Here is a 25134-nt window from a genome sequence, read left to right on the forward strand (position 1 = left end):
ATAAAAGGTTATTTCTTTAATTCCCTCTCTTTGCTTTCTCTTTTCCCTTCCATCTCAAGAACACTTTAAGAATATAACACTTGATCCCACCAAAGGATATCCATAGTTTTGTAGGCTTATGGCTTGTCTATTGTAATAACTGAGAGACTCCAAAGCAAATACCAACTTTCTGAAATTGGTATTTGTGTAGGACTGGACATGCCCCTTACTGTCCACATGTGACAGTTTTAGATGTGACAATTTGCATCTAAGGGAGGTAGGTAGAAATGTAAAATTCAGTTTATACCCAGAGGAAACATTTTTGTACAGGCTCACAGGGTGGACGGAAGTGGTGGGTGGTGATGAAAACGTTAGAAGACTCTCAGTGCCTTCTGTACTTATATGTTACTCTTGGGCAAGTGTTGAGTGCTCCTCCTCTTCTTCATGTGTCCCCCTAGCAAGCTGTTTGCTATGGGAGCACACAGTGCCTGCTCGCTCCCGAGCTGTGCGTCTCTGGAGCCGTGCTTCAGAGACACACACAGCAGGGCTTAGCCCGGCCTCCAATTCCTCCTCACTGCATTTGATTGACAGCAGCAGGAGCTGCATGGAGAGGAAGAGAGGGGAGAAGAGGTACAGCCATGTACAGCATTGGATCTTTTCTCCCCTCTCTTCCTCTTTACACAGGGAAAATGTTTTTACCTAGGGTAAAAGATGTTTTTAGCTTTAGTTAGTATCACTTTAACCTCATTAATATTCTAGTTTGCCTAAAACTACACCAATGTTATCCTCAATTCACTTTTGAAAACCACCCCAGAATCTTTGATACAGTACCTTGAAAAAGTACCCCTTCACACCCTTTGAAATTTTCCACATTTTGTCATGTTACATCCAAAAGCATAAATGTATTTTTTGGGGATTTTATGTGATAGACCAACACAAAGTCAAAGTGGTACATAATTGTCAAATGGAAGGAAAATGTTAAATGGTTTTCAATTTTTTTTACAAATAAATATCTGAAAAGTATCAAATGTATCTGGCGTGCATTTGTATTCAGTCTCCTTTACTATGATAGCCCTAACTAAAATTTTATGTAACCAATTGTTTTCAGAAGTCAACTAATTAGTAAATAGAGTCCCACCTGTGTGTTATTTAAGCTCAATATAAATACAGCTGTTCTGTGAAGCCCTCAGAGGTTTGTTAAAGAACCTTAGAGCCCTTTCACACTTCCAGAGCCCCGGGCGCCGGCAGTAAAGCGCTGGTAGTTAGCGGCACTTTACCGTTCTTTTGCAGCACTTTTCGTGAGCTAGCAGGGCACCCCCAGTTAGCAGCCAAATAAAGGGTTAAAAGTGCCTACAAAGCACTTTGCAGATGCTTCGGCGGACCTGCCCATTGATTTCAATGGGCAGAGGTACTTTAGGAGTAGTAAATACACCGCTCCTAACATGCCTCAAAGAAGCTGCTTGCAGGACTTTTTTTGATGTCCTGTCAGTGTAGCGCCCCAGTGTGAAAGCACTCTGATTTTTACACTGGGATTGCAGATGAGGCTTTTTTCAGGCGCTATTTTTAGCGCTAAAATGCCTAATAAACGCCTCCAGTGTAAAAGTCTTTCTCCCCCAAAGCCAATTTTCAGCTTTCAGAACTGTCACTTTTTAAATGACAACTGCGCGGTCATGCTACACTGTACCCAAACAAAATTTTTAGCATTTTATTGCCACAAATAAAGCTTTCGTTTGGTGGTATTTGACTACCTTTGTGCTTTTTACTTTCTGCTAAACAAATAAAAAAAGACTTACATTTTTGAAGATTTTTTTTTCTTTGTTTCTGTTATAAAATTTTGTAAATAAGTACGTTTTCTCCTTCACTGATGGGCACTGATGAGGCTGCACTGACAGGCACTGATAAGGTGGCACCAATGGGGCAGCACTGATGGGCACTGATAGGTGGCACTGATGGGCATCGATAGGCGGCACTGATGGGCCTTCATAGGCGGCACTGGTGTGCACTGAAAGGCTGCACTGATGGGTACTTATGGGTGGCACTGATAGGCGGCACTGATGGGCATTGATAGGCAGCACTGATGGGCACTGTTAGATGGCACTGATGGGTGGCACTGATAGGCATCACTGATGGCACTGGCAGGCATTGCTGATGGGCACTGATTGGCATCTGCCTGGGCACTGATTGGCATATCCCTGGTGGTCCAGGGTGGTATACAGGTGTGCATTCTTTGTGGGCATCCCTGGTGGTCCCGAGTGGGCATCTGTGGGGGGTTGCACTGATAAACAATCAGCACAGACCCCCCTGTCAGAAGAGCCACTGATCGGCTCTCCCCTACTCACGTCTGTCAGACGCGAGTGAGAAAAAGCCAATAAACGACTCTTCTCGTTTACACTGTGATTAGCCTGATTGGACACAGCTGATCATGTTGTAAAGAGCCTCCGTCAGAGGCTCTTTACCGAGATCAGTGTTGTGATGTATCAGACTGACACATCACACCATCGATTGCCACGCCGCGGGCCCCACCCAAGCGTGCAATCGTGGCTTAACCTGCTGGCTGTCATATGACAGTCAGGATAACAGAACCACCACCTGGCCGTCATTTTGCTCCAGGTCGGGTGGGAAGTGGTTAGATTTCATGAAGCACTGTTCAATCCATCATCCAAAAATGGAAAGAGTATGGCACAACTGCAAACCTACCAAGACATGGCCATTCACCTAAACTGACAGACCAGGTAAGAAGAGCAATAATCAGAGAGGCCCATGGAAACTCTGGAGGAGCTACAGAAATCCACAGCTCAGGTAGGAGAATCTGTCCACAGGACAACTATTAGTCATGCACTCCACAAATCTGTCCAAGTGGCAAGAAGGAAGCCATTGTTGAAAGAGAGCATTAAGAAGTCCCGTTTGCAGTTTGGGAAAGCCATGTGGGGGACACATATGGACCAAGACCAAAATTAAACTTTTTGGCCTAAAAGCAAAACACTATGTTTGGTGGAAAACGAACACTACACATCACCCTGAACACACCATTCCCACTATGAAATGTGGTGGCAGCATCATGGGGATTCTTTTCTTCAGCAGGGACAGGGAAGCTGGTCAGAGTTGATGGGAAGATGGATGGAGCCAAATACAGGGCAATCTAAGAAGAAAACCTGTTAGAGTCTGTAAAAGACTTGAGACTGGGGTGGAGGTTCACTTTCCAGAAGGACAAAGGCCCTCCCTAAAATTACAGCCATAGATACAATGAAATGGTTTTGATCAAAGCATATTCATGTGTTAGAATGGCCCAGTCAAAGTCTAGACCTAAATCCAATTAAGAATCTGTGGCAAGACTTGAAAATTGCTGTTCACAGATGGTCTCCATTAAATCTGACCGAGCTTGAGCTTTTTTGCAAAGAAGAATGGGCAAAAATTTCACTCTCTAGATGTGCAAAGCTGGTAGCGACATACCCAAAAAGACTTGCAGCTGTAATTGCAGCAAAAGGTGGTTCTACAAAGTATTGACTCGGGGGGGCTGAATAAAAATGCACAACACACTTTTCAGATATCTATTTGTAAAAAATTTTGAAAATAATTTATCATTTCCCTTCCACTTCACAATGATGTGCCACTTTATGTTGGCCTATCACATAAATACATTTGCATTTTTGGTTGTAACATGAAAAAATTTGGAAAACGGTAAGAGGTATGAATACTTTTTCAAGGCATTGTATACATTCCTCTATTTTTTTTATTTCATTAAATGAACATATGAAATTCCAGATATCTATAAACAAAGGAAACATGACGACTTTTAGATATAAATACTTGGAACAGACAAATGGTATGTGAGCAACCCTTCAAAAGCAAAGCACCAGTTGCTATACTTCAGCTCATCTTCATCCGGCCCATATCACTACATGATTAAGTTCTTACTAGACTTTGCAGTAAGCACAACCAGTTTGATCTGATAACTGCCAAGGACAAGCCAAATGCTTAGAGGCAATCTATAACTGTTTAATCCCTACCAGACAGATTAAGGGTATAATTGACCTATATAATCCTTGTATCAACTCCAGTCAAATGTTTTTTCTGTCTGATTTGCCTTCACAAGGACTCTGCAAGAAAGCTATCAGATGCATGGCATTATTATTGGAATAGTGTTTTTCATTAAACTTGGAGATGGCTTTTTAATCACTGATCTTGGGGACTGCTAGACTTAAGCAGATGAGCCGTCACTAAGCACATCTGTTGTAATCCTTAAATTTTCCTTGGGCTGAATCTTAGAGACAAAATAATAATATTTTTCTTTTAAATAACATCTTCTTGGTTCATATGATATCTTAAATCAGATATATTATACTGTAAATCAGTTTTCTTCAAAACCAAGTTGTAAAAGCTGAAAAACAGTTAAAAATAACAATGCTTTGGTAGCCAGAAGTGGGTCAAGCTAAACCATGGAGATTGTATTCTACTCTAAAAATTTAGCTTCTTGCAAATCGCCCTCCTCGGTTTTTGGGTAGATTATTAAGGTTAAGTAAGGCCAATATTTTGCATGGCACTCTGTCATGATAGAAATACAAGGCCTGCAATTCCTGACCTCCTTCTGGAAATGCTAGATAAAAGGTTGCTATCCTGACCCACTGCCTTTCTTGCTTTCCAAGGTTCTGACCCAGAAAAATGATGTAGTTCAGAGAAATCCCTTATCTGCATATATCTTCTGAAACAGCTTTCAAAATGTTGAAGCAAGGGGGTCAGGATGATAGCCAGATATCTAGTAATTTCAGGAGAGCCTATTGCAACTTTCACATATCTCTGATTATAGGTTTTCTTTAAAAGTGTACTTGTCAAATGATTTAGTGGAGATGGATACGCTGATGCTCACAGATCTCCATTCCCTCTGTCCTAGAACATCTTCTGAGAGTAAATATGAATGATAATTATGCAATTAGTTTCACCTCTTCACTTCATAACTCTCCACACAAAAGGTTTAAAGATAAACCCCAAGTAAATGTAAAAGACACAAATTAATGCAGCTCTGTATATATAAATATGTCTTTAAAATATTTTGTCCAGTGTGTGTGTGCATATATACAATTAGAAAGCTGCTGTAAAAAATGGGTGTGTTAGATGGTGAACCATATCATTTTACTAAGTTTACTTTCAAAGCAACATATTTAAGAAATCTTTCACCTTGTAAATATGTTTTCTTTTACCTGTCAGACATTGTCAGTAAACTAAAAGAATTAAAATATGTAAATATTCAGCTATAGTTGAAAAATATGTTTTTTTGTCTGTGAAGGTTTTTAAAAAAAGGACACACAAATAAGCAGCTGGTTTCGTGACCCAGATCATGTTAATCAAACCCTTGAACATAAAATAATTTATAGCAGCGGATTAAATGAACATCTTGAAGATTAACTTGTATTTTTTTCAGCACCTGGGCAAATCTTGAATAATAATAAAAAAAAACCTTACATGAAACAAAATAACCCCTAATGTAAAAAAAAAAAAAGCTAAACCTATTAAAACAAATTAATATTCCATTTTGTCTCAGCAGGAGACAAAGGTCACACACAGCAGAAAATTTCCAGAGTGCTGTTAAGAACGATATGAAATAATAGTACTGGGTGAACAATTTGATCATGCCAAATATGAGTTGTGGCAAAATGAAATGGGAAAAAAATAACATTTTAGATGATTTTAAAAAAATTACCTCAAAAATTCTCAGGCACATGACAGAACAATTATCATCCAGCCTTTTCTAAAAGGGGAAAACAAAAGGGGTAAATAAAAGGGTAACGTAAAACAAAATTTTGGGAAAGATAAAAATAAAAAAAGCAATCACTGAAAAAATAAATAAAATAAAAAACAGGATACAACAAAACATTCTGATATGGGAGGTGCTTAAAACAGGAAGGAAACAAAAACAGAAAATATGAGGACTATAAACCTACTGTTACCTACTGTTACTAAAGCTATTATTGCACTTTTGTCAGCTATTAATAGAACGCTCTCTTACTATCCTGGAAATTTATATTACATTTTTTTTATTTATCCAAATAAACATAATTACTGGGCATTAGGTAGCCACCTAAATTCAATGAGATTAGGAAGGCCTGAATAAAATAAGACAGAAAAATATTTGTAATTACATTTTGTACATTCAACTTAATGAACGATCTTCACACAACCTGTCAATTTTGAAATTATCTGAATAATACCCTGTGGGAGTTTGGTTGTTTATGTGCTGGGGTATATTGCACATCAACATACTGTAAGCCAATAATAAAACGTATTTACAAAATAGGCAGTGATATCATTAATGCATACACTATTTTTACAATATATGCTTCTAGTATATTGAGAAATTAACTAAGAAGTTTATGATATTAAAATTACATTATTGCAAGTCTCAAATGAGATCCAACAAGAATGGAAAACTGTTGGATAGTTAGTAAATTAACTCTCTATTAGGTACTGAAAATATACATATGGAGTGATCTATATTTTAACAATACAAGCTGTTTCAAGTGCACAATACAGTCTTTGCCTTCACTAATCACTAGAGACAACACAAAGGGGTGCAAAGAAAAAAAAAGGTGGAAATAAAAGGGGTGAGGCTAGAAAAGGCAGTGTAGCCATCAAAAGAACAACCCACAGGCAATTTAGCCATGATAATGTTATCCCAATTAGGACAACATTTTTTTTTCTTGTGAGTCCTACTTTGATGCCTACTGGATGTGTATAATAAGTTTAGTTCTCAGGCTTCTAAAGTTGTAAATCTCAATGGGCACGCATGCATAGAGCGAGGACTACCACTCCATGTGCTGTATGCATGTAGCAGGCATTCTCAGTGGATGTGGGTCATGCTAGTAGATGTACACAGGAAGATTATTTGACTCTAAATCATGCCACTTGACATAATGTGAAAAAACTGTTGACATGAGAGATAAGTTCCATTTCAATTAGAAGGATGTCAGCGAGAGAGTGAAAAAAATTATAAAGAAAACAATCATTTAAGAGGGGAAGGGATATGCAAGAAGGGAAACCAAAGATCACGCAGAAAAGAGTTTTTGATTGGGAAAGAAAAAGTTGGCAGCACAGCGTGAAAGCAAGTAAAAAAGCAGAGTAAGCACACAGTGCATGGCATGAACATAATGGATGCACATGACAAATCTGATAAATAGTCCACAGTTAGAGACACATGCTATGCACAGGACCCAGTTAAAAACAGACATGTTTTGTGGTCCTAGCCTTGGCCGCACATTGTTACAAACAAAAATACAGCATGTGTCATACACTACAGGTGACAGAAACATTAACACAAATATTCTGACTTCTAACGTTCTACCTAATGAGACATGTCACATATGGGACTGTTTCTACTACTGTCACCACCAAAGGCAGCAAGGGTAATTCACCCTTGATCAAGCTAAACTTGCACAACCTTCTCTTTCACTTCCTGTTACAAATTGCAAGAAGAAATTTTCTTTCTCCAAACTGCAATTGCAGAAAGTGAGGCAGGGCCAATGGTGGTAAAAGCATGGAGGCAGAAATGTGTTCAGTAGTGAAAGGCCAGGACTTTATCTTGGCCTCCTTAAAAAGGAGCTGAATAACAGTTTCTACTACACCAAAGTACAGATACTCTTATGGACACTAAGAGGCTGATTTACTAACAGAGGCTGAGAATCTTCACATCATAAATTGTGTGAATATTCACACCAATGTTCCCTTGATGTATAGATTATAACATAGAAGTAAGCAAACTTTGAGTCTTTAAAATCTAACTGGCCCTAATGTAAACCTTTTTTGCTCTGGGCACAAAAAAAAAAAACAGCTATTTTGATTAAACTCTTATTGTGACTAGATGTGCAATTTTCTGCTGATTGCATGGCTAGAAATACTACAAAAGTTTGGATTATATGGCCAGTATACCAAAGACCCAGATTGCAACACAGTATTTTAAACCCAAAAATGTTAACAAACTAGTATAAGTTTATGTACTGCAATTTAATTTAAGCACAAATAAAAAAAATATCTGAGTATTTTTTTCAAGAAAAGTGAAATTAGCATTTCTTTATAATGAACCATGTAGGTCAATTGTGTTAAGAAGCGCAATTTTAATGTGAATTATTTTTTTTTCATTATACTGTTGTATTGACCTGTATTGTTGTAAGACTATATATTTACATTTCAATATTTTTGTCTAAAAATATATTATCTAAATAAAATCTTGGGGTTTAACTTAATAACTGTCTGTGAACTATAAATTAGCCATGGAAGCAAGGTGCCCCCCCCTGCCCAACGTGCTCCCTCCAATGCCAAAAGGCTAGCAAAAACTGTAGAGAAAAAAAGTTAATAAATATATGTACCTTTCCACCAGCTTCTGTACTAAAGGAGTGAAATCATGATGCTCCTGATTCTGGGGAATGACCGAATCTCAAATACAATGCAGAAGCGCGTGTTGTCGTGAGATCTGAGCTTTTCAGCATTCCCCAGGATCTTGCCCGAAGAAGCATGAGGTCACCCTTGCCTAGGTTCTGTGGGTGGAAGCTGAGGGAAGGGCAAGTATATATAAGACAGTTTTCCCACAAGTTTTTTTTTTTTTTTTTTTTTTGCAGCATTTGGCATAGAAGGAAGCACAGTAAAAAAAAGTGGACCATGCATTTTTGGTGCAAATTTTCCACTATTCAGAATGAAAACTTAATTCAGTCAATATCAAAAGTAAAAAGATATAGTTTTAATGTAAAAAGTCTGCTAATCTGCTTTACATTTCAGAACGATAAAGATATCATTCCGTAAGTGGAATAAAGCATCTGCTATGGGCAAATTCCAATTACTATAATGCTCCTTGTTACATTTACAAAACATGATACTTGTTATTTATATATTTAAAGTATTATCAATTAAAATATATCAATTTGCCTACACATTTTACAAAATATGCTACTATTAAATTATTTTATAATACAATAATATCTAATATATTTAGCAATTTTTGACACGTCCTTTTTGACAAACAATCTGAGGTAGGTAAAGGATTTAAATTAGGTGCGTGGTAAACTCAAGGCTGTCATGCTGTAGTAAGCATAGAAAACATAAAAAAGAAAACACAAAGGAGTTGTAGATATTACATACACAACATACAGTAAGCTGCTTCTTATTTTCACAAATGTCCAATCAGAGATTAGTATCAGACGCAGACCAAGACAAAAGTACAAAGTAGAGATTTAAAGCAGAAAAGAGCAAATCAGAGGGGAAAGAAAGATTTGTGAGAAGATTACTTTTTTTTTTTCAAAATGTGACTTATCCCCCTGTCTTTTATTTTGTCACATTTTGGGGCATCTCCACCTTGCTGACCAAGGAGGAGAAGGCATTTACTTACATCAAATAACCTTTCTATATATATCTCCTCATTGACCTTGTCACGAAGGACATCCTGAGAGTGACGCACAAATGTAACGTAGGCATCGGCGACGTCCATTCCAGGTTTCTGTGGAGTAAAAATAAAACACAGTTAGAGGAGGCCATAATCATTTCTCTCCCATTATTTCAACTAATATTTAGTTTCTCATTATTAACAAGGTGGCAGTATAACAAAGTGACCATGTTGTCAGACCATTTATTAAGATTGTATGAGCATTTAAAGTATTGACTTGTACAATCCTGTCCTTTGTAGACATCCACATGCTCTGAGAATGCTGTTGGATGCCACCATCTTGAATGTGATGTCAGCAACCCCAGCAGATCCAGTGCTGTCACTCAAGTGACATTCAATAGCATTTCTTGTAAATGTTTATGCAGGAAGTGGACCAGCACAGGCAAAAAATAGATGCTCCCAGAAGAGGGAAGAACTATGATGAGGCAGGAGGGAGGGAGAACTGTGGCTATGCTAGGGAATCTATTCTGTAGATTCTGAAGTGATTGCATTTTCTAGCAATTTCAAAGGCACATCGCCAAGTTAATTAAAAAAAGTATTTATGGTAAGAATAAAAATGCAGTTATAGTGTCTCAAGGCCACTTGGGAAACACATTCTCAGAGTTGTTGGGGGTCTGCCCTGGGACCTGCTCACAGTCAATGACAAATATTTAAATGTACCAGTTTATATAGACTTTAAAGTCAGCCATTTTTCACCATGCCTCAATCTGTTACTAGCCATTATTATACAAGCAAACTTTATTTTATATTATTTTTATTATTTACAGTATATGTAAAAAGGGGTACATTTACTTGATGGGGTACCCATTTATAAATCTGGGCCAAATAAATATATTGCATGGAATAGACCCTAGGGCACATCTTTATCCATCTAAGCTGATCAAAAACCTTAGTACTAGCCTGTAATACACCTTCATTACTAGGAAATTTAAAATTTTAAGTGATGTGATTGACTGACAATTACTCAGTCATGCGACACTGTACCCAAATTTAAAAAAAATATATTTATGAGACAGAAATAGCTTTTTTGGTTGTATTATATAATATCTGCTTTTTTACGATATAAAAATGCCAGGACAGTACAAAAAACATAAATGATCCCTTTTTGGAAAGTACACATTCCTGTCGAAGGAGTCCTGCATAGCCCCGAAACATTGCACTATTTTGCTGTAAAAAAGATCATTTTAAATAAATGTTTTGACATTAGTTGAAGATCCTAGTGTACTGGCAATATGTACTTTGATCTATGATGGTACCAGTTTCCAGCTGATAGTTGCTGCATCACCCACCCACTTCTTAGCCTACTGCAGGAACCTGTGTGATGGGAATATTTTATGTTGGTTTTTGGAAAGTAGACACCCAAGGTGATCACATTGTTTTCCATATTTTTTGGAAATGAAAAAACATGTTTGTATTGAAGATGTTAAAATATAGAGTGTGGTAATGGTGCACTAAATACAATACATGTGTACAGGTCATACACGAAAGGAGAAGGAGATAAAGGGGTTCATTTACAGGTTACATAGAGTGGGAGGATGCAGATGAAGGGGTTAATGTACACATGTGCAAGAAAAGGGAGGTGATTGGGGTTATTATACAGACCACTCCAAAAACAGGATGTAGTGAAGATATACAAAAGGGAGGGTGTAAAAGGGTTAAAAGCAATCTCACAACCTTGAGATCTGCTGACCTGAAACTAATAAAAAAAAATAGCCTATTCATTTGTTTATTTGTTCTCCCCTTCCTCTGTTGTAAGAGGAAGAGGTGGTCTCTCCAAAGTAAACACTACACTGTTTACATGTGCAATCTCTGTGACTGGTTATCACAGTGATCACACGGTAGAGAACAGATCAGAACAGCTCTGTATACTGTGCCATCCAAAGGTGGCTCAGTTCACAGCCAATGATGGGTGCACTGATTCCCCAAGTGTCATTTATAAATGGCACTGCAGAAATAAGCATCCACCACTTAAAATGTATGGCAGGACATAAGTAGTTCAATTATTTATTTATTTTTTCTTGCCTGCTTTCTTGACTGATTATGTGTTACCTATCTGTGAAATATTTGATATTGTTGTTTTTAAACGTAACCTTCGAATAAACTGTGATGCACAAATTCTGTAATAGCTTTCTATGTGTTACATTTTTTGTCTTCTTTAATTCCTATGGTAAAAAAAAAATACTGAACTATTCATCTCTCTTGGTTTTACGTCATTTTTAATGATGGCTTTTCCTACTCATGCCTAAAATAGTAATGGGATATTAATTACCGAAAAAGTTTCACATTCCTATTCAAGGTAAATTTTAAGATCTTTGGTAAGACCTTTAGGACATTATTCATAACAAGGCATAAAGTAAACCCAGCTTACTATGCCTCCTTTGGAGTAAGGCTCAACAATATGGGGAAGGAAATATTAGAATATCATTTGTAATGGAACAAGATGGTTTTAACAATATTCCATAGTTTAAACAATGAGATTTTCCCTCCGGCTACTTACCATATGGAGTCTGGCAACCACATAGAACAGAGGGATTTGCATTAGAGCCAGCCGACTAATGTTTAATACACGCACTAAAATTTCTTGATTAACATGGTAACTCGGACAAGCTGTTGTCTATATATGAGTACATGTTTCTTTTCTACTGGATTCCATAATTTTCTGACTTACCCTAAGTAGTGTAGGCTGTTTCTTGAACACTGCACTGGCGTGCAATACAGAATTACTATTAAATGCTGCTTATTGTTGTGTGACAAAAGCAGCAAGTTGCAAAGTCAGCAGCCTTACTTTTTTATTTAGACACAATTTTGATTTGGGTAAAGACAACATTTGTCAGGTAGGAGATCATATACAACATATGCATCCTATACTGTATTCATATACAGCAGAGGTCTCCAAACTGCAGCCAGGGGGCCAAGGGTGGCCCTTTACTTGCCTTTATCTGGCCCTTGAAGATGTACAGCTCCCAATGAAAAAATTAAAAGCCAGCAGCTACAAATACTGTACCTGCTGACTTTTAACAATAGGACACTTACCTGTCCCTGAATCCAGTGATGTCGGCACCCCAGCTGATGTTTCCATTGGCTCTCATGTGCTGCTGCCGCCAACGCCTGTAAGGGTTCCCTACTGCGCATGTGGGAAGCGTGCTGCATTTTGTGAATGACATGGCGTCAGGGGAAGGAGGGGGGGGGGCGAACGTCCAGGAGACCTCGTCACAGCCAGGTCTCCCAGAAGTGGGGACCGGTTCCTGTCAAAACCAGGTATCTGTTGCTTTTGGGTGGAGCTCCACTTTAAGGCTCTTTTCCCCCAACTGACACCAATGATAGAGCGCCATTCCCCCTACTAACACCATTCATGGGGCACTATTCTTTTCAATGATATCATTAATGGGGGGCTATTTCTCCCATTGAAAACAATTATGGGGCACTGATTCCGGGGCATTTTCTAGTCCCACTGGCCACAGTCTGACCCCCCTAAAGCCTGAAGGACAGTAAACTTGCCCTTTGCTTAGAAAGTTTGGATACCACAGTATATATTACATATGTTATACATGATCTACTACCCTTATAAATAGGCTTGATATTGTACCTTGATCTTTGGTACAACTCTATGCATATGTTACTGGTACACCTAAAGTGGTTGTACATTACTATATGGAGAAATATAGTTATTGTAAGACTGTAATTATAGTGGCTGCTCTTTATATCCAGTCTTTGTAACTGAGTATTGATTTATATCAAGAGATTATTGTCAGTTCCTGACACATTAAAGGTATTGATTTATATCAAGAGATTATTTTCAGTCCCTGAATTTAAATGCCTTAATTGGCAATCAAAACCACAATGTGTAAGCCCTGGTGGAACTAAAGCAGATGCATGGGTTGCTTGATCTTTGGCCTGCGAGGTATAGGATAACTCTTTTAGACAAAGAATATGATGTCCTTTGTGCAATGCACATTTTTAGAGACATTATTGAAAAACATTTTAAAAAACAGAACACAATCTCTAAACGCTGCCTAGGGGGTGATTTGAATCATAAGCCTAGCAATGCTTGCTTATGCTTTCAGATCTAGAACCTCACCATCCTTGAGGCATATCTAAGATGGAAACCCATGCAGCAAAGATATTACCTATATTACATGAAAGTTAAAAAAAACTATATTCTTAACCTTTTGCTACCCATTTAACACATATGCCATGCGGCAGCAAAAGAAGTGAGTTTTATTGACCATATGCCAGACATATGTATCTATGGATGGCCAAAGTCTTTGTGCTGGGAGTGCACTCATTGCATAGAGACCGGTCTGTTAAAGACAGCACTTGGTCTCTAGTCATGATCAGGAGCTGGCGAGATGGGTTCCCAATCATGTGACATGTGTGACAGCCAATCAAAGTGGTCACATGATCAGGAAGTTTATCCCACCCCGGGGCTTAAAGTCACATTTAAGGGGATGATGGGGTTGGGCAGGAAGGGGTTAAAGTATCAAATACAAAAAAACAATAGCCAGGCTTTTTTCCCACTACATTAGAAACAATACAATAACGTGCTAACTTTTTTAAAAAGATTCTGCATCTGAACGGTATGAGGACCATTGAAGGTGTATATTTTTTCTTTTTTTTATACTACCATACACTGGTTGAAAATTCCATTAACTGCATCCTTTACAACTCATTATGGAGATAGGTATTCTCTGTATGTAGAAAACCATGCTTTCTAGTTTGGGCTATTTTGTTAGGAAACTGGGTATGGGTAAATGGTGGAACGAGAGGAGTCTAAATATTCACGTCAATTATCCAAACATATAAAAAGCATATGCACATGATTTGGCATTTCAAGTGAACAGGACTTTGCTTTTTACATGACTGGAATGTTGAAGTGAATGTTCATACAATTTTTGAGTGAAGATTCTCAACTGCCTTAGGAAATCAGCCTCATCATCTCCAAATATACTGTATCATTCTCTAAATGTCTACATGTAGGAGTACATGATTTTTTTTAAATAGTTTTTTGCACCAAAGCACAGGCCTCTCATTCTATTTTGCTAGCACCAAGCTACAGACTGCAAATTGCTCATCGTATATGTCATGAACAACAGCTAGCAACTCAGAGTCCGTTAAGAAAAAACTATAGTTAAAAGGGCTGCTTTTCAGTAGAAACTCATTAAAATTTCCTGACATTACTCATATAAACTGCAGTAAATACCTTTTCATTCCCGAGATAAAGTATGTTTGCTGACAAATAATAGATCTCTTCATAACTGTTTTTTTTACCTTTGATCTCAAGCCATCAAATTTCTGTAATATGAGTTTGTCAGACCCTGTAAATTGAAGTTAGTTAACACTCTAGTGTAATTTCCAGGGTGAAAATTAAGAGCGTTTGGGGAGCAATAGGACTGTAATTTAACATTTTTTTTTACACAAAGCAAACAATTATCAGGCGAAAGAGGGCAACGTGTGGCCCCTGAGAATGTGGCAACATCTCCTAAAACTTGCTGAAGCATTGACAAGGTATTAATTTAAAACAAAAATACAAAAATACAATGATATTATTATAGAGGTTGTCCTTTGTATTTTTTTTTGTGTGTCTATTGTACTCTATTTATATAGGAACACATAATAATTTATTTAATATTTGTAACAATTTGTAATCATTTAGGGAGAAATATATATCTATATCTATCTATCTATCCATCTATCTATTTAGATTTAGATATCATATATTTATTTAATGCTCATTGCAATCTAAAAATAAAAAAAATAGCGCACTGTGATTGTTTACTGCTAACAAGTCTATGAACTTCAAAATAAAGCCATAACAACTGAATTGAATAGGCCAGAATGTCTCACGGCAGCAGCCACACCACGATTTGTAAATAAAGCTTTGTGTGCCTTTAGAGTTATTGTCTATAATAGTTTCCACCTCAGTTCCCCAGTATTATCCAACTGTTATGTTATACACCTACAAGTGAATTTTTTTTTTCAAGTTAAAAGGCAGCTTCATGGCAGTAATTATTTTGGAACAAACAAGGGTAATTGACAGTTCCCTTTAATAGATAGTCTTTCCCCTTTTTATGTCAGGTTCTCAGAATTTCTAAGATTTCAAGAACCAAATTCTGCAAAACAATAGACTGGTAAATTACAGTGTTTTATATCAGCTTTGCTAATTAAGGAAAATACCTTCGAAATTCAATCTAGGTGACTGTGATTCAGTCTGTCATATATCCTATTCTATTAACTCATTGATACCCGCAAGATATAAGCTTTGTGGCTCAACTGTAGTGTGGCAGGTCTGTTAAGCAGCAAAAACAAAAACAAAAAAAAGTAAAGTCTCTAAAAATAATAATGATTGAACTGCTGGTTGCTGCAAAATGTAAAATGAATTATGAAACAAATTAGAAAATTATTTTGGGGTTTATGGAGACTACACAGTTTATGCCGCAATGCACAACTCTGTAAACACAGTTAGACTGTAGTAGCAATTCACTGGGTTTAGCATTGCATTAGATACATATAATTAAAATTCATGTTTTTTTCTGATCATTTGTTGGGTCTTTTTTGTAATTCATGGAACTGTAAAAATTACTGAGCATATAACCTGTAAAACATTTTAAGATTCTTCATAAATGTATTCATTAAAAGTTAATTCCTATAAAAAAAAACAACCTGAAGTTTAAATTATACAAAATATACATAACTTGTCATGCATCTGAAATGATTCTATCATACACAGCAATGTTAAAAATTCAGCTGTGATACTATTTTTGAATAAGTAGCCATTAAAAACTCAAAATTATATTAGTTGCCAATTGACATTAAAGTAATGCTTAAATACTAAAACTCTGTTTGTGAGAATAGGAAACATTACTGTGCTTTATTTAGCTTTTAAATGAATGCTTAAAAATGTTTAATAAGTAAACAGGTATGACATGCATTCACATAACCATTATCAATAGCGTACATTAAATAGAAAATTTTCTACAATATTTAACACGTTAGTAAATACAGTAAATGTCTCTTCTGCACATTGGTTACAGGAATCATTATTAGCTACTTAAAATAATTACCGAGCATTGCTGCACTTACAAATAGGTCTGCTGATAAAACTAGCAAGCATGATTAAATAACCCAATATCTATAGCCATACATATGTTTTATGCACATGGAAATGCTGTGGCAATTGTATTGACTAAAAGAGTATTTTTTTTTAAGGTTTTGCAAAATAATTGTCATACTCTATCATGCTCTAGATAGGAGGATTTAGTAGGATCTTTAGACAAGTGCCTAATTGTTCAAGCTAGAAGTCATTGCAGGAGTACAGCAGTTTAAATAATGAATTTTCTTTAAGTATTGTACTTTTCTGAAAGCTAACCATTACATTTAAATCTTACAGTCAATATTCATGTGCTTAACCTCAATTTAAATGCAAATTTCTCGCCAAGTTTAAGTGTCTTATTTATAAACTGTGAGAGCCTATTTCATTAATAAGCCATGTAGCTCTCATAATACTGGTATAAGCATTTACTTCTGTCAAAATGGATATAATGCCATTTTTTTGTAAAATATATTTTTTTCAATTATTTAATTCATATACCTAACTGCACTGTTCTCCTATAACAGGAATCTCTTAAAATATTGCATATAGACTGAACATGTCGCAAATTTCTTCACAGTTATCCAATATGTATTCTAAGAACAGCAGTGAAAAAGCATACTAGAAAAAACATATAGCTGACGTACGGAAATACTGAATTCTACAGCATGTAACACATAACTCGAAACAAAAAAAAAAAAAGAGTGAAATAATTTGAAGGCCCTCCATGGCAGAAAGTATCATTACATGTAAAATATTAACATTAAATTATACTTACTGGAACATCCACATACTTGGAAGCTGCTTTGACCTTAAAGGAATAAAGACATTTTTTTTAAATCTATCTCTAAAAATTAGAGAAAGAGATGCACTAACAAGGCATTATGAATTTAACCTATTGCAACAAAAAGTTAAATTTCTAAACAGAAAAAATAAATAAATGCATAACAATAAAAGTCTGCCTTTCACATTCATAGTTTTGCTTCTAAAAGTGAGACCTTCTCAAGTGATGGCTGAATATATGGCTTCCAATGAGTTGCTTTCTATTGATGAAGTTCAAAAACAAATTAGCTATTGTTTCAGGAAAATGTGTGAGAGAAACTGTATTTTGTTACACACCATTATCCAAGAATACATGCTCTACTGTGGACAATACCTACATTTTCTACGACTGAAAATATACGATGTACAGATTTGGACAAAGACATTTGCTGTACATTGCATATTAGACAAAAGACATTGGAGTCAGTACTTTGTAGATTTAAACTTATTTTGAACCTACTTTGATATAATTTGTTTCAAAGCTTTAAATAAAACCTAGATAGCACAGTATTACTATCCTATGTGCAATATAGCAACAGAAAAACATATTGACTGGATTCACTTACAGTAAATGATAAAAATGAAGAAAATAAGGTTCCTTCATCATATCTGGAAAGTTTGGACAGTACTCCTTCTAAAATAGTCACAAACTAATGGGGACAAAAAAATACATGTGTTAACTCGATTACAATTACAGCCATAGTATCAAACAACTGGTTACACAACATTATGGTTAAATGATAAGCAAAATTGCTATGCAGCAGCGGAGTCCTTGGTTCCTTAGCCACCAATGGCAAAAACTGCATGGATTTTATTTTTACCACCTGTGTGTATGGATGTACTTTAAGTACTCTGATTATTTTCACAATCCAAGAACACGTTGATTGTTTAATTGGGCCTAGTGTGTTATATAAAGTTTTATGTGTTTGGTCACAGCATACACTTAAATATCCTTAGTGTTCTTCATATCAGTAGATAATTCTACATTATCGAATATTTACCAACACTGATGTTTTACTGTGTGTCAAGACAGACAGATATATTACATGACAAAGAGGCCCAAATATAATTATCCAAAATGTGTATTTATGTAATTTTTGTTGCTGTATCAGTTATTCAACATTTATCAGAATTCTTAATGTCTACTAGAATATTGTAAAGTGGCCTATTAGAACAGTAGACTAAAGCCATAATCTAATATATAACTGTTGTTGCATAAATTATGAGGATCAGTAGAGAAGGTTGCAAACTTTTAATTAAAACGGGTATAATGTAATTGAAGCCTATTCCTTCTTATAGGAAACAGGGGCACAAGTGCACATACTGTTAATGGTAGTATGACCCTCAATAGCTACATATACATAAATATAAAGGTTTTGTAGGTGCATTCAATATTTTGGGAAATCACTTTCCCTCTGAATTGAAAATCCAAAGTCCACTGCAACTTTCTGATTTCCTAGTGGGCTGCACTAAAAAAAAAAAAAAAAAAAAAAAAAAAGCTTACCTCTGTACCTTAAACAGAGTACAGCATGGTATAGTAGACATTTTCCAGATATTGTACTTTTGTGGTATAACAATAACATGTTTGATTCAGATTAAAGATTGTGGCTGATTTACTAAAGGAGTTGCATATCTTCAATCAATAAGTTTAGTGAATATTCACTTCAGTTATCTAATCATGTGACAAGCAAATTCATGTTTAGTTAGTTTATTAATCTGCCTGTGATTGGATATTCAAAGTGAACAGAAATTTGCTTATCACACGACTGGATAATTAATGTGAATATTCACTCAAGATTCACAACTCTTTTAGCAAATCTGCCTTACCATTTTTGTCTCTGTAGTACACCCGTTAAAATGATATGTATATATAACCTATTACAGCAGCCCAATTATATGCAATTAAATAATATTTTTTTTTCTCAAAAACTTTTTTTTTTTTCTACTGCTAGGCCAATAGGAAGTACATTATTCAGTGGCTCACTCATAAATGTTTAACACAGTTTGTAGTACCTGAAATAAAACTTACCTTTGCAACTAAAAGTGTTATCATTTCTTTAACTGTTTCTTCAATTAGCTCATCAATTTTTGAATGGTACTGGTGCTAAAAAGGGAGACAGTAAAAAGGCAAAATATTAAAACACTGAATAAACAATGACACCGGAATAATCAGTCTTTTTTGGGTCTACAAAATTCCAATCTTACTTTTTAATTTTAAAAGTATCAGCTGTGAAAATAAACTGTTAATTAACCAGACTATGCTTTTTGTAGACCTCATACATAGTAACATTGAATAATAACTCATTCAAAGGAAAAAAAAAGGAAGAACATGTTATGAATTTTTATAAGTCAAATTTTTTTGCATAAAATTTCTTCCTTTACACTATGCACTAAAAAATACAATATTTAAAGGAAGAGGTAATTAAAATATATCTGAACATTCATTTTCACTTGTTTGCATTAATGTCTGTTTAAAATGCTAATTAAGTCAAAACAAAGCGGATGTTGACAGAAGGGATGAAAAAAACTAAAATAAATGCTAATTATACATTAAGGAGTGAGGGGGTGACATTTCAGTTGAAAATGTTAGACACACTTACCCACTGTTTAGCAAACTTTCGGATGGATGGGAACAGAAATAATGAGAAAGGTGCAGGAGACATGAAACAGAAATCAATGAAGGTAAAACAAAAATGATTGAAGAAATGAAAACATAACAGGAGGGAAATAAATGGAAATGCAGATTTGGGTGAGGACATTTTTGAGGCCATAAATCCAGAGAGGATTTTTTTTCATCTGGCCCTCAAAAATGTGTTGGCTTCAGACATGCTATCTGGATTAGAGGAGTCTATTTTAAAAAAAAAAAAAAAACTTCCTTAAAGCTAATTGGGCATTTCAAAATTTCCCACATTTCTATTAAGTGATATAAAAATGTCAGTTTTATTATCATTTTCACAATCCTTTGATCCTTCTATCATACTAGAAGGAAATATTTGTACAGTTGAGTGTGTGCGTAAAAGAACAAGGCAACAGAAATGGCTAGAAAACATTTGGTCATGTTTGTACCACAGACGCAAAGCGTGTGGTTTACTAAAGGTAAATAGGCCGTTTACTTTGCAGGGGGACTTTCCCTTAGCTGAGTGAATGTGGTGAAAATTCACTTTGAAAAGAATATCCAAAAATATACAAAGAATAAAAACAGTATTTTTGCTTGCACATGATTGGATGATGGGAGTCAGCAGAGGTTCACAGCTTATTACTTAACTAGGGGAAAACTTGTTTGCAAAGTGAAAATTCCCTTGCAAAGACTATATTTGACTATTTTAGTAAATGAACCACAAAATATCCGTTTGCATTGTGTGCTGCTTACATTAGCAGAATGTCATAATAAACAATAGTATCATTGTCAAAAAGTTGGTCTGTTGTTTTCAGTTTTTAAAATATATATAAGCAAAAATTGTTGTTTTTTTTATTTTGGATAGAGTTGTGGTTGGGATCCATGTCAACTTTTTGTCATCTGTGCATCACTGGGGAGATTGCCCTTTTAATTAAAAGACACGTATCAGCTCAAGAATCCAGCACTGCTCTCAGCCAGGCTGGTTCTTCGCCAGTCTTCGTGTCCCAAGCACCGCCATGTTGACTGTTGGAAACCAGCTGTGACTCAGCTTTATTGCCAACTCCCCACTGTACATGTGAGAGCCACGCTGTACTCTATGAATGGTCACGCAACCTCCTAAAACCTGTGACATGTCCCAGGAGGTTGCGAGCAGTGAGGTGGGTTAGAACAAACTTCTGCTTGGCTCACCTAGGCCAATGATGGCAAACCTTGGCACCCCAGATGTTTTGGAACTACATTTCCAATGATCCTCAAGAACTCTGCAGTGTAGTTGAGCATCATGGGTAATGTAGTCCCAAAGCATATGGGGTGCCAAGGTTCACCATCACTGACCTAGGCAATCCGAGACCAAGTGGGAATGGGTACATGTCATATAACTAGGTACTCCCGGAAAAAAGTTAACATTAATGGCAGAGCAGGGGAGGAGGAGGAAGAGAGAAACTTTCTGTAGTAAGTGAAGTTCCATTTTAATTTCTTGTCCTACAGACACACAACGGGAAGTGAGGGAAATAATTTCTTAGACAGTTGTTGACAGAACACCAGAGCAGAACATGTCCCCATTGGAAGATTTTACCTATATTTCTGTCCTGCTGACATCTTAAAATTGTGGGTTTGACCTCACTTACAATCCTAGTGGCAACTATGACAGAGAAAGTGAATCTTTCAAGGAAGGACAGTGATAGACCCTGAGAAAGGTTCTAACCCTTCTAAAATGGCTTTAACCTCCCTGGAGCTAATCCCGACTGTGGCTCAGGGTTAAATTTCAGTACCATTAGCGGTGACCCCGAGCCACACTCGGGATTGCATCTCAGGATCCTGGTCCAGGTTACTTACCTTGTCCCCAGGATCCTGCGATGTCCCCCCGCTGTGTCCGCAGGCTGTGTCCTCCGTCCGATGTCTCTGTGTGGCGGGCTTCATTCCCTGCGAGTGTCACAACACATGGGGGAAGAGCCCAGTGGCAAATTCAAAAAGTACGAAAAATATAACAGATACAGTACACTTTAATCTTACAGATTACATTACTGTATCAAATCATTTCACTTCCCATTTGTCCCTAATGCTTTGTCCAGTGCTCTGTATGCAGTTTTATATTATCTATACTGTTCTGTCTGCCTGAAAACTTGAGATTGTCCATGGCAAAAGTGTCCCTTTACATCAAAAGCGGTTTTAGACCAGCTAGAAAACAGCAATTGTAAATTAGAACACTTGCAGGATTAAGCAGTAGTAAATCATGGGGAAAATCATTTTATTATTATTTAATTATTATTTTTTATAATTATTTAAAGTTAGTTATTATATTGTAATTTAATATTTTTGTGTTTCAAACTTTATCATACAAGGGATGTCTACTAGACTCTTGTTTGGACAGATTTAAGTGTGTTATTACTAAGAATTACAGGGCTACAATATAGAACACCAAATTTCAAAACAATGTACCGCTTTGAGATAAAAAAAATGTGACATAATCATACTGCCAGGAAGGCTACATACAAGTGACGTTTCTGACAATTTAAGTTCCAGCTGTATTTGTAGCACATTGCCACTTTTTTGGGGGGGATTTTTATGATATACTGTAGGGCTGCAATTGATCCCATGCGATAATGGATTAATGCGTATTACAATCAAAACTGATAGCAGGAGATAAAGCTGTGAATTAAACTTACCATCATTGCTGAAACACAGATATCTGCTGCTGTAAAATTCAACTCCTGGCAATATGCATCTATTACTTAAGTTTTGTTCAATGGAGTGCATATTTAATTAGTTGACCTTATGGACATCAATGGGAATGTTCTGCTGAACAAAGTAGGAGAAAATGCCACTGAAACAGGCTGGGGGTCTAATCTTAAAGTATGATATCTCTGGATGGCAACCACAAAGGTAAGTGTAATTCACAGATTTATACTTATGGAGTTTTTTTTTTAAATAACTTAATATGCCACTGTGATTTGGACATAACTAGCAAAATTTATATTTTAGTTTATTTTGGTGTAAAAGATTGATTGGTCTATATTAGGCCTCCTTAACAGCACGTAAAAATAATGAGGTTTAGCACTTTGCCACCTATTAGTGATCTATTTGTCCTACATACAAAAAGGCCCATGGGCCCCCTTCATTAGGAAAAGTCAAGAATTTGCCCGGCATGAGCATAGTGACAGTGTCTCTTTAATTTTTTGACCATCATTGAAAATGTTAGAATAAGGCTGAATACATATGGTTAGCTATGTAAATATATCTGAGTTTGCATTTACACTATTGGTATCAATGATATCTTGCTAAAATGCAAAGCTCATCCAGCTTATTTTGTATCACTTTGAGTCTGTGGGGGAGTCCAGGAAACATTAAAACACACACACACACACACACACACACACACACACACACACACACACACACACACACACACACACACACACACACACACACACACACACACACACACACACACACACACACACACACACACACACACACACACACACACACACACACACACACACACACACACACGTCTGGTTTTCTTACAACATTTATGTCTTGGTCTGCAAACAACTTTGGGCCAAAATCAGATTTTCACAGGCCGGACATGTAACACATTTGCCAGATGGCAACTCAAGCATTTTATTGACTCATACTTCATTAACTATTGCGATAGAGAGATTGTAAGAGAAATGCAACAACGGAATACAGATTCATATAATAGAGAGAGATAAAACAAAAGAATTCTGTATGGGAGGGAACTGGCTGACCGACACAAGGCATTAATTAACTAGTAATGCATAATTCTCACTTCCTATGATATGTACATATGAAAAGTTTATTTTTATTTTCCATCAAACAACCTGTCATGGATAATTGTGGTGTAAAAAATGGCAATAATATATTCATGAAAAACACAATAATTAGGAAATTCAGATTTGAAATAATTATAATAATGCAAACAACAGGTGGTATTACAGTGTGTTTGTTACTGGCTGCTTGGACGCCATATGAACCAAGGCAAGAAGAGACGTTTAGAGGGAGTTTAATTCGGCAATGAACAGTCGCAAAACAGACCCTACAGAAAATTCCAAAGCTCCAGGCAGATATCTCAGAACTGTCTACAGTTCACTACCGTCTAGAACCGCAGGTCTAACAGTGAGCTTGGCTGTTAACTTATAGTTGATAAATTATGGGTTTTAGCAAAATGATAATGACTAGATTTGTGCAAAATAATACAGTGTGAAATGTATTGACAGGCATATCATGCAGTTGATTTTCAATTAAAACCTTTCTCCTAGAATTTGTTTGCGTGCTATAAAAAAAAAAAAAAAAAATGCAGCAGACATTTATTTCTGTCTCAAAGGCAATCTGACTTGGCTAGATTTTTAACGTGGTAAGAGGAAATTAATTGATCTTTGCTTGTTTGTGTAATTATGTATCTGTTATTATTGTTATGACCAGAAATGCAAAATGTTCCATCTACACAACAGAGCACAAACAGAAAGCATCAATGGATTTCTTCGGACAGAAAGCATTTGTGATAAGAGCCTGAATCCAACTCAACTGCTTTAAATTGATATAAAAATTACGATGATCAAAATAAATTAAACAACTAATTATATATATTTTTCCATTGTGTATTTATTTGGAATTATTGTAGAACAGTTGGGTATTTTAGTGTATCTACAGTTCTATAAATAACCTTCATTTAACTAATCATATATATTAGCCAAAGCTTTTCTTAAATTGATTGAAATACAAATTTTTGGAAGTTTTATGCTGTATGAAAGAAAAAAAACATAAAACATTTTAATGTGAATTAACCTATGAAGTAACCATATTCAATACCACTTTTATATGCAATTTAAAATTAATTCTTAGATAACGTGTGTAAAATAAACTATTTAAACATAGCTAAATTATTTGAAAAGTTTACAAGCTATATGTTTGATTGTATGGGCACAGTAAGCAATATTTTACTCTAAGCAGTATACTTCATCAGATAACTGAGTCTTGATCATGTGCTGTAAAGATTGACCATAGAACAAAATGTATACCAATTGTGCACCAGTTAGCTTTATAAAGGAGAGTTTTGCCTTTCAAATGTGGCAAGAGTGTTGATTAGTGTAAAGCAATCAGAAACAATTTTTTTGAATTATATCTCTCTACTCCTCACCTCATTCCTTCAGTCGCCTCGAGCATCACTAATTTACTAACAGACATATC

The 25134-nt window shown here is 36.0% G+C and overlaps 1 protein-coding gene across 23 annotated transcripts in view; it reads right to left on the bottom strand.

Moving 5' to 3' along the window:
- The window catches only part of CADPS (calcium dependent secretion activator), a 624105-nt gene that overhangs the window by 52945 nt on the left and 546026 nt on the right, over positions 1-25134 (bottom strand). For 12 of the 23 annotated variants that reach the window (XM_077451917.1, XM_077451911.1, XM_077451914.1 and 9 more), the window contains 5 exons: positions 19339-19413; positions 17876-17959; positions 17266-17298; positions 9347-9454; positions 5675-5722 (listed from right to left, as the gene is read on the bottom strand). In XM_077451917.1, the coding sequence (XP_077308043.1) occupies positions 5675-5722; positions 9347-9454; positions 17266-17298; positions 17876-17959; positions 19339-19413 (348 nt within the window). The remainder of the gene's footprint in view (positions 1-5674; positions 5723-9346; positions 9455-17265; positions 17299-17875; positions 17960-19338; positions 19414-25134) is intronic. The other 11 variants (XM_077451920.1, XM_077451928.1, XM_077451912.1 and 8 more) reach the window with 1 other exon arrangement.

This window comes from Lithobates pipiens, unplaced genomic scaffold (genome assembly GCF_037356315.1).
Source record: "Lithobates pipiens isolate NorthernLeopardFrog02 unplaced genomic scaffold, aLitPip1_a1.2 Scaffold_23, whole genome shotgun sequence".
Taxonomy (NCBI): domain Eukaryota; kingdom Metazoa; phylum Chordata; class Amphibia; order Anura; family Ranidae; genus Lithobates; species Lithobates pipiens.